The 9,930-nt window shown below is 51.7% G+C and overlaps 2 protein-coding genes across 2 annotated transcripts; both read right to left on the reverse strand.

The window, feature by feature from the left end:
• Nucleotides 1-508: 508 nt before the first annotated feature.
• Nucleotides 509-2,126, reverse strand: LOC112615718 (cancer/testis antigen 1-like). The gene is made up of 3 exons (XM_025372574.1): nucleotides 1,830-2,126; nucleotides 1,037-1,171; nucleotides 509-797 (listed from the first exon to the last, which is right to left on the reverse strand). Exons 1-3 carry the CDS (start codon nucleotides 2,114-2,116, stop codon nucleotides 659-661), a joined length of 561 nt encoding a protein of 186 aa, XP_025228359.1. The 5' UTR covers nucleotides 2,117-2,126; the 3' UTR covers nucleotides 509-658.
• Nucleotides 2,127-5,817: 3,691 nt separating this feature from the next.
• On the reverse strand, nucleotides 5,818-6,654 carry LOC112615719 (cyclic AMP-dependent transcription factor ATF-4-like). Its single transcript, XM_025372575.1, has 2 exons — nucleotides 5,942-6,654; nucleotides 5,818-5,879 (listed from the first exon to the last, which is right to left on the reverse strand). Exons 1-2 carry the CDS (start codon nucleotides 6,331-6,333, stop codon nucleotides 5,846-5,848), a joined length of 426 nt encoding a protein of 141 aa, XP_025228360.1. The 5' UTR covers nucleotides 6,334-6,654; the 3' UTR covers nucleotides 5,818-5,845.
• Between the last annotated feature and the right edge of the window lie 3,276 nt (nucleotides 6,655-9,930).

The raw sequence follows: 9,930 nt of genomic DNA on the forward strand, positions 1-9,930 counted from the left end.
TATATGGCCCAGGGTGGCTTCAAACTCCAGGTCTCAAGTCATCCTCCCGCCTCAAGCCTCCCACAGCGATGGGAATACGGGTGTGGGCCACCATGCCCGACCCATATCACATGCTTAAGAGTGAAATGATAATGCTGGTTTTATGCATCTGTTCAAGCACATGTTTTTGAAGCATTTTTAGAAAGCACAAAAGCTCATATATGTTCAATGAAGACAATTTGGGAACAAACCTAATGCTGAGCTGGAAAAACATCATATATGCTACTGTCATATATTTAACATATAAATGCAAGCATATTGAGGAAAGTATTCTAAAATGTCCACAGTACTTAAAAGCTGAACGGCGGGACCCAGTGGCTTTTCATTTTCCCCCATTTCCCAAATTGTCTTCCATTACCTTGTGCTACTTCAATCTCTGAATCCCAGAGCCTCCCCTGCAACCCGAGGACAAGGGCACGCAAGTCTGAAGGTGCCTTCGCTCGCCGAGAAGAGACTCAGACACGGAATTGTAGCTCACTTTTATTTTCTACAGAAACAAACATGTAAGCCGGCCTCCTCCAGCGACAAACAATCAGGCCCCCACAATGAAGTGGCTGCTGGTGCAAGGACCATCCCCTAGGGGAGGAGGCACGACCTAGGAAGGGGCGCCAGGCTGGGCTTAGCGCCTTTGTCCTGAGGGAGGCCGAGCCAAAAACACAGGCAGAAAGCACTGCGTAATCCACATCAACAGGGAAAGCTGCTGGAAACAGGAGCTGATGGAGAGCTGGAGTTGGCGGTGGTCCGCAGCAATCAGTCGGCTGAATGTGAGAGGCGAAGAACATTACATTAAAGGTGACACCTCTGCACCCATCTCCCCGGGCTCCCTCGGGTGGTGGCGGGCCTGGTGCACCAGGTCTCTGTTCTGAGACCCTGTGCTGGGGTGTTCCCAGGTCTCTAGAAACCTGACCGTGGGGTGTAGGCGGATCCCAGCCCCCACCCTGCCATGCTGCGCACGCCACCCACCCAGGCCCCGTCCCTGTCCTGGTCCTGAACTGACATAGTCAGTATGTTGCCAGACACGGTGAACTCCTTCAGAAGCACCCCTGGCATGGGGAGCGGTGGGGCATCCCGGGCCAGGCTCCTGTGGGCCAGCTCTGCTTCCATGGGTGTCGGGAAAGGCATGGTGAGGTAGCTGGTGGGGGCCCAGTTAAGGCATCATCTCCTAGGACTTGGCCTGTGCCTCCGGCCTGCTGCTTACCCCAGGTCAGCTTTCCCCACTCCTCACCCCCACCCCCGATTGCCCAGCTCATCCCCCCCAGGCTGTCTCCCCAGGCACTGGCCCAGTAGCACATCCCACTCAGCTGTCTTGGTTCCACACTTTCCTTTGCTGCACCCCAAGGTGACTCCTCCATGCCCTTACAAGGCCCCTCCCCACCCTGCCCCCTGTCGCATCACCCGGCCCCCTCCTCGTCACCCAACCCTCCCTCTCCCCACCTCCCGCCACCCGCTCCCATCTTGCCCCCTTCCCCCCACCTCCTGATCCCCTCCTACACCCGGGTCCCCCTATCTCCTGGCCCCTGCCCCCCTTCCTGCATGACCCAGTGCCCCTAACCCCATCACCCATCCCCTCTCCCCCACCCTGCACACCCCCTACCTCCCAGCCCTTACCTGCTGCCCTCCTCACAGCTGGCCTCCCGTATCCCCACCTCCCAACTCCCACCCCCACCCCCACCCAACCCCTTACTCACATCTCCCCCGCCTCCTCCCCCACCGGGCCCTGCCCTCCCCATCTCCCGGCCCCCACCCCGCCACGAGAACTGTCTAGAACAGAACAGAACAGAACAGGATACAACTCAAGCAAGCGGCTGTCTGGCCTCCTGGTCCCGCAACTGCAGCATCCATTCAGCCGTGAAGCCGGGCCGCCACGTGGCCCACGAGGGACGCCTCCTCCTGGCCCTGAGACCCTTTCTGGCCCTGAGGCCCTTGGTGCCGCGATGCCCTGAGTACCTCCGCCGCTCGCAGCACCCGCCTCTCCTGGGCCGCCAGCATAGCCCCCTGGGCCACCAGGATCGCCAGGGCCCCCTGGGCCATCAGCATCGCCCGCCGCGCCCCCTGTGCCCTGGCCTGCGGCCTGCATGGCTCCTGGGCCTCTGTGGTGCGCTCAGAGAGAAAGTCAGGGCCCACAAGCACGCGGAGGCAGTGAGGCTGCAGGAAGTTCCGCCCCCTGGCGTGACAGGGGCAGCCTGGGATCCTCAGGGCGCCTGCGCACAGGGGCCCTACTTCCGGCCCTGGAAACCCCGAGCGAGCCCCGGAGCACATGACTGGTTCTCGCCAACCCTGCCCCGCCCCAAGAGAGCCCGGGCCGGAAGGTGGCCGCCATGCCAGCTTGGACCCGTCATCCCTGAGAAGCCGGCAGTCCACCAGGCCCCTGTCCCGGGAGCCCTGCAGGTAGTCCGGTACCGCGGGGCCCAGCCTGTCCCGTCTCCCTGGTCTTCCTCACATCGAGGAGCAAGGCGGGCCTGGGAACACAGGGCCGGGGCTGTGCGGCCGTCGTCCCGGACCCTGCCTATCCTGCCTGTCCTTGGGGGAGCGTCCAGGGCAGACCCCGGGGCCAGGCCTCTAACTGGGTTCAGCAGCCTCCGTCCCTGTCCCGGTCGCCCAGCCAGGTGGGGTAGCTGGAACCGCATGTCAGGTGGGAGTGACCTCCTGCCAGCCAAGGTCTCCCATGTGCCAGGTCCACCCAAGGTGGACGGGAGGGCCCAGCAGGACCCAGGGCCGGGTCTCACTCCTGGGTTCAACAGGCTCTGTCCCTGTCCTAGTCACCCCGCCTGGTGGGGGAGCTGGAGCTGCGTGTGGGGTGGGTTGCGGGTGGCCTCCCAGCAGCCAGGGGCTCCCGAGCTCTAGGCCCGGCGCAGGTGGACAGGCGGGACCTGCTGGACCTGAGGCTGGGTTGGGCCTGGCTCCTGGATTCGGCAGTATCAGTCCCTGTCCTGGTCGCTCTTACCTGGTGGGGAGCTGGGAGATGACCCTGTGTCTGCTGGGTGCTGATCTACTTGTGTGTCCGGAAGGGGGGTCAAATCCACGGGACAGGTACCTCTAGAGGCATGCAGGGGTGAGGGCGGCACGGCCCTGGGAGCTGGATGTCTGTGCCAGGCACACCTGTGGCAACAGGAGGTGACCGGACAGGGTCTAGCCCTGAGGAAGGGGGAGGTACTGCAATCCAAACCACTCTCCCCCACCGTCCAAATCCAGGAATCAGCAGCCTCTGCACCTGGGAAAAGCATATTGACACTCACGTGGAAACTAAAAAAGTTGATCTTTTGGAGGTAGAGCAGAATAATGGTTACCAGAGACTGGGAAAGGTGGGGAGGGTGGGGAGGTTACTGGGGACAAACATATAGTTGGATAGAAGGAGTAAGTTCTAGTGTTTGATAGCACTGTAGAGGGACTATTTATTGTATATTTCAAAATAGCTAAAAGATAGGAAATGTTCCCCAAAAAAAGAAATGATAAATGCTTGAGGTGGTGGAGGGTATCCTAAATACCCCGACTTGATCCTTACATAGTGTGTGCGTCTGCATGTATCAAAATATCACATATACTCCATAAATATGTGGAGTTATCATACATCAGTTAAAAATGTTTTTACTTACCGGAAAGAAAAATTCACCCAAGCTCTTGCGTGTACCTCCAGTTCATTATTTTCACTACTGTATTTCATTGCATATATTTCATTAAATGATGAATTTTAAAAACCAGAGAACACAACTTGGTAACACAATTACACCTGGAATAGCTGAAAATGAGACATAACCCACTTAGTGATTGCCATCCTTCCTGTCATCCTCTGCTCAGTCCCCATTCTCAGACAGAGGCAGGCTAAAGTTCTTACCTTCAACAGGTCAGGGAAGGGAGAGTAAAGTACACGTGACCCTGTCTTAGGAAGCAGGAAGACAGAGGGAGGGTCTTCTGGTCCCCATTATTTTCCCGGCCTATTATCACCAGATCAAGTCAAGAAAGGAAGTCCTAACTGATTGAGAGATTCCCGGAGATACTGCCACTGTCCTGGAAGTCTCAGTCAGCCACTGGGCCGGAAATCTCCTCCATCAATATTTCAGCCAGAGCAACATCTGCCACTAGATGGCATCAAACTCCAGCCGGGATCAGGACAGATTTGGATGGTCCAGTAGGCTTGCCTCGTTCGCTTCATTAACCCCACAGTAACACAGTTTCACATTGTATGTGATTGGATTTCTTGGAAACTACCTATTACATTACGGCAGAGTTTCATAGTCCTCTAATTTATCCATTCTGCTGATGATGGGCAGGCATTTGGATAGTTTCCATCCCTTGGCTATGAACAAACTTGTACAGGTCTCTTGAAGCACATGTCCAAGTTTCTTTTTGGAATTGCTGTATCACAGGCAATACATATCTCGAAATTTACTAGATAATGCCATGTTTTCCCAAGTGGTTTGAGCCAGTTTTCGCTTCCACCGTAATGTATGAGAGTACCTATAGCTCAACATTCTCATCAATAGTGACGGTACTAGTCTGTTCTCACATTGCTATAAAGAACTACCTGAAACTGAGTAATTTATAAAGAAAAGAGGTTTAATTGACTCACAGTTCTGCAGGCTCTACAGGAAGCATGGCTGGGGAGGCCTCAAGAAAGTTACAATCATAGCAGAAGGCAAAGAGAAAGGAGTCACATCTTATATGGCCAGAGAAGGAGAAAGAGAAAGTGAAGGGGGAGATGCTACACACTTTTAAACAACCAGATCTCGTGAGAGCTCACTATCATGAGAATAGCAAAGGGGAAACCAACGCCCATGATCCAATCACCTCCCACCAGGCCCTTCCTCCAACACTAGGGATTACAATTCAACATGAGATTTGGGCAGGGACATAAATCCAAACTATATCATTCCACCCCTGCCCCGTCCCAAATCTCATGTACTTCTCACATTGCAAAATACAATCATCTCCTCTCAACAGTCCCCCAAGTCTTAACCCATTTCAGCACTAACTCGAAACTCCACAGTCCAAAGTCTCATCTGAGATAAGGCAAGTCCCTTCTGCCCATGAGCCTGTAAAATCAAAAACAAGTTAGTTACTTCCAAGATACAATTGAGGTACAGGCATTGGGTAAAGACTCCCTTTCCAAAAGGGGGACATCGGCCAAAACAAAGGGGCTGCAGGCCCCATGCAAGTCCAAAACCCAACAGGACAGCCACTAATTCTTTTTTTTTTTTTTTCCACTACAAAATAATTTATTCAAACACACAGCTACAGCGTGAGACTCCTGTGTACAAGCACACTGATGCTCCTGACTACCCTCAACTAGAGGACCCTTTTCTTCCCTCTTGCCTTGCAGACCTCTTCTATCGAATCTTTCATGTACTGGATCTTCTTGGCCAGGGAATCTGCCCTCTCTTTCAGTGCCTCGTTCTTCTTTTCCAGGGCTTTGCACTCACCAGCGAGGACCTCCTACTCCACCCTCTTCTTCTGGTGATACCTAGTTCCTGATGTTCTGTTTTTGCTCCATTTTTTCAGCTTCTTATCCAGTTTCTCACCCTTTACTTGTGCTGCTACCATCTTCTCCCCAGGAGGGTCATAAGGTTTGGGACAGGCAGAGCCACAGAGGACACCTGGAGATGGCAGGCTCCTACTCGGAGAGCCCCTGGAGGTAGAGGGGATGTGCTGGGGAGAGCTGAGATAGGACTCTGGGCTCATACAGATGCCACTATCATTATCTGAGGGAGTGACTTCCTCCTTTATGCACTGAGGGATCATGGAAATGTAAGCAGTGAAGTCTGGCTTCCTATCTCCTTCAGAGATATCTGCTTCACTTCCCAGCTCTAGACTACAGGAATAATCTAGAGTGGAGGACAGGACCTCTGGGGAAAGGGGAAGAGGTTGCAAGAAGGTGAAGGGGGCAACCTGGTTGGGTTTTGTTCACCTTTCTGGGAGATGGCAAATCGGGTTCACCGTCTGAGGGGGCTCCTTATTAGTCTCCTGGACTAGGGGGACAAAGAGATCACACGAGTCATCCAACGTGGCCAGAAGCTCATCTGGCATGGTTTCCAGGTCATCTATACCCAACAGGGCATTAAAGTCGAACTCCTTCAGATCCGTTTTCTCCAACATCCAATCTGTCCCAAAGAAAGCATCCTCCTTGCCATTGTCGGAGGCACTGACCAACCCATCCACAGGCAGCCATTCGGAGGAGTCTGCCTTAGCCTTGTCGCTGGAGAACCCGTGAGGTTTGAAGTGCCTGGCCACCTCCAGGTAGTCATCTAAGAGACCTAGGCTTTCTTCAGTCCCCAAACCTGACTGGTCAAAGGGGGACATCAAGCCCCCACCAACACCTCACTGCTCAGGAAGCTCATCTTGGTCATGGTGCAGTGCTTTGCTGGAATCAAGGAATGTGCTTAATTCGAAGGTGTCTTTGTCAGTTACAGCAATGCTGCTGCTGAATGCTGTGAGAAGTGCCATGGCTTAAGCCGCCGGTGGGTGCCACTGCAGAGCCTGGTGCTGCTGCCACCACTGCAAAGGCCAATGCTGCCACAGGCACTGCTACCCCTAATACGCCATGGTGGCCATGGACCCTGAAGGCCGGAAGGAGGGAAGGCACGCACGTGCGGAGGAAACTACATGTGTGGGCGGGCACAGCAGAAAATCGTCATTAATTCTTTTTTTTTTTTTTTTTTTTTTTTTTTTGAGACAGAGTCTCACGCTGCCGCCCAGGCTGGAGTGCAGTGGCCGGATCTCAGCTCACTGCAAGCTCCGCCTCCCGGGTTTACGCCATTCTCCTGCCTCAGCCTCCCGAGTAGCTGGGACCACAGGCGCCCGCCACCTCGCCCGGCTAGTTTTTTGTATTTTTTTTGGTAGAGACGGGGTTTCACCGTGTTAGCCAGGATGGTCTCGATCTCCTGACCTTGTGATCCGCCCGTCTCGGCCTCCCAAAGTGCTGGGATTACAGGCTTGAGCCACCGCGCCCGGTGTCATTAATTCTTAAAGCTCCAAAATAACCTCCTTTGACTCCATGTCTTACATCCAGGCCACAGTGATGCAAGGGGTGGGCTCCCAAGGCCTTGGGCACCTCCGCTTCTGTGGCTCTGCAGGGTACAGCCCCCTCGGCTGCTTTCCTGGGCTGGTGTTGAGTGTCTGCAGCTTTTCCAGGAGTATAATGCAAGTTGCCAGTGGATCTACGATTCTGGGGTCTGGAGGACGGTGGCCCCCTTCTCACAGCTCCACCAGGCAGTGCCCCAGGGGGGACTCTGTGTGGGGACTCCAACCCCAGGTTTCCCTTCTGCACTACCCTAGTTGAGTTTCCCCAGGAGGGCTCCGTCCCTGCAGCAGACTTCTGCCTGGACATTCAGGTGTTTCCATACATCCTCTGAATGTACGCAGAGGTTCCCAAGCCTCAACTTTTGCCCTCTGCATACCCGCAGGCTTAACACCACATGGAAGCCACCAAGGCTTACAGCTTGCACCCTCTGGAGCAGCAGCCAGAAGTGTATCTGGGGCCCTTTTAGACATGGCTGAAGCTGGAGCAGCTGGGGCACAGATAGCAGTGTCCCGAGGGTGCGCAGGCCAGCAGGGTCCTGGGCCGGGTCCAAAAATCCTTTCTTGCCTCTTTGGCCTCCAGGCCTGTGAATGTCCATCAAAAAATTAAAAATAGAACTACCGTATGATCCAGCTATCCACTTCTGGGTATAGATCTGAAGGAAATGAAATCTGTTTCTTCCTGAGTCAGTTTTCATAGTTTGTACATTTCTAGGAATTTGTCCACTTCATCTAGGTTATCTAATGTGTTGGCAAACAATTGTTCACAATCTTCTCATATAATCCTTTTTGGGGGTGGAAGAATTCAGTAACGATCAACAAAATGGAAAGGCAACTTGCAGAATAGTGAGGAATAATATATTGTTCACATCTTATCAATATAATACATGCGTTTTGTGGGGGCAATAATACATGGTCTCAGTTTTTTTCCTCATCAGCTATAACAGGGTTGGGGTCTACAGTGATATCTTCTCAAGTCTCCAGCATCTGCGTCGCACTCAGGTAGCAGCACAGAGTCCCGAGTGAGCCCCTAACAGATACTCATCTCCCTTGGGACAGAAGCAGCACATGGACTTCCATCTCTGGTCATTAGGTCCCGTGGCCTAGGGACCATGTCTCAAAATTAGCTTCGATGCCATAACATATTTGATCAGAATACAGGTAATGGTCTAAGCTGAAATATAAGCATTTCAGCTGAACTTCAGGCATAGTGATGGCAAATTGGAAAGAGATGCAAAGAGATTTCAAGGATCTTGGAAATTCACAATGTCATTTAAGAAGGAAACACACGTCACTCAATTCCAGTAAAGAATCACAGACTCGGCCATGCATGTTGGCTCATGCCTATAGTCCCAATAGTTTGGGAGATCGAGGTGGGAGGATCGCTTGAGCCCAGGAGTTCGGGAATCACAGACTCTTCAGCTCCCAGTCCGGTGCTCTTAACCACTACATGCTGCCAGTCATCAATATTCTCCCATATTTCCTTTATTGAAATAGGATCATTAAAGCTTAGGGGGAAACATCTGATAGGAAAAGATTTCACATATTTTTCTAGATTTTCATTTCCTCCTTTTGTTGTTTTTTTTTCTGGAGACAAGGTCTCACTGTGTCACCCAGGTCAGAGTGCAGTGGTGCAATCACGGCTCACTGCAGCCTTGACTTCCCGTGCTCAACCCATCTTCCCACCTCAGCCTCCCAAGTAGCTGGGACTATAGGTGCGCACCTCCACGCCTGACTCATTTTTTAAAATGGTTTGTAGAGATGGCATCTGACTATGTTGCCCAGGCTAGTCTCAAACTCCTGGACACAAGCGGTCCTCCCACCTCGGCTTCCCAAAGTGTGGGGATTACAGGCGTGAGCCACACTGCACCAGGCCGCCTCCATTTCCTCTTTCATATACACTCCAGTTAAATTTTTAAAAAGTAGTTGGTCGCCCCAAGGCAGAGACTGTCTTACAGTTTTTCTGTTTCCCAGAGTGCCTTGCTAAATACCCAATTGTTGACTGAATCTTTAAACTCTTCTGAGTTTACAAATTTACTGTACTGTAAAGACGTAGACTCAACAGGTACAAAATCTTTGGTCTTTCAATCAACATAGGTCCTGGAAACATCACTTCATTCCTAAATGCCAACGTAATGAACACAAGAGAATTGGTTTTAAACAAACAGTTTGATCAGTGTTTACTTAAATTCCCAGGGGATTCCCACCTTACTCCACTCCCTCGGCTCAGCACACGTAGTATAAGCCACACTAGTCCGCATCTGGTGTTACAACTTTCTGTCCAGTTTCAGAACACCCTCCTTTCACCAATTCATGGCCTGCAACCCTTCCACCGCCATTTCCACAAGCAAACTTCAGGTCTTATTCAAGGTGAGGTGCCATACTTGCTGCAGCACTTAAGTATTTTTTAGCCATTTAACATGCATAGAACTGTGCTACCATTGTTACTAGGTTCCCATCTTCTTTTTTTATGTGTCACTGACAAAGGTTTTGAGTATTGTGCCCCAACCCCATTTTTCCTGTAAGTTTTGTGATTTGTACTACACAATGATTTTGAGGTACATGTATGTCATGTTATAATCATAACTCATTGTATCACTGTTTGGGGAAAAAATTAACCAATAACCGATTTATTTTTTCAAAGATAACAGGTGTGCAAGCTTCCAGAAAATCTGCTTAAGCATAAAATCAAATCAGAGAGCAGTTGTTTTTCCTCCAGCATCTATCCAGTGGCTAGCTAGCACTCAAATCAGACACTAGATTTGGAACCGGAAGGACATCATTCACCTTGAAGTAGTGAACAAAAACATGGTTTTGTCAAGAAATAAAAGAGATAAAAGTCATTATAAAAACCGTCTTTTCCGCCAGACACGGTGGCTC

Source organism: Theropithecus gelada, chromosome X, assembly GCF_003255815.1.
Source record: "Theropithecus gelada isolate Dixy chromosome X, Tgel_1.0, whole genome shotgun sequence".
Classification (NCBI taxonomy): Eukaryota; Metazoa; Chordata; class Mammalia; order Primates; family Cercopithecidae; genus Theropithecus; species Theropithecus gelada.

Coding starts and splice junctions, on each gene's coding strand:
- LOC112615718 (XM_025372574.1), bottom strand. CDS start 2,116: ATGCAGGCCGCAGGCCAGGGCACAGGGGGCGCGGCGGGCGATGCTGAT. Junction 1,172..1,829: donor GACAGCCGCTTGCTTGAGTT/GTATCCTGTTCT, acceptor GGCCCCCACCAG/CTACCTCACCATGCCTTTCC. Junction 798..1,036: donor TCTGGCAACATACTGACTAT/GTCAGTTCAGGA, acceptor TCTCACATTCAG/CCGACTGATTGCTGCGGACC.
- LOC112615719 (XM_025372575.1), bottom strand. CDS start 6,333: ATGTCCCCCTTTGACCAGTCAGGTTTGGGGACTGAAGAAAGCCTAGGT. Junction 5,880..5,941: donor ATTTGCCATCTCCCAGAAAG/GTGAACAAAACC, acceptor CCCTTTCCCCAG/AGGTCCTGTCCTCCACTCTA.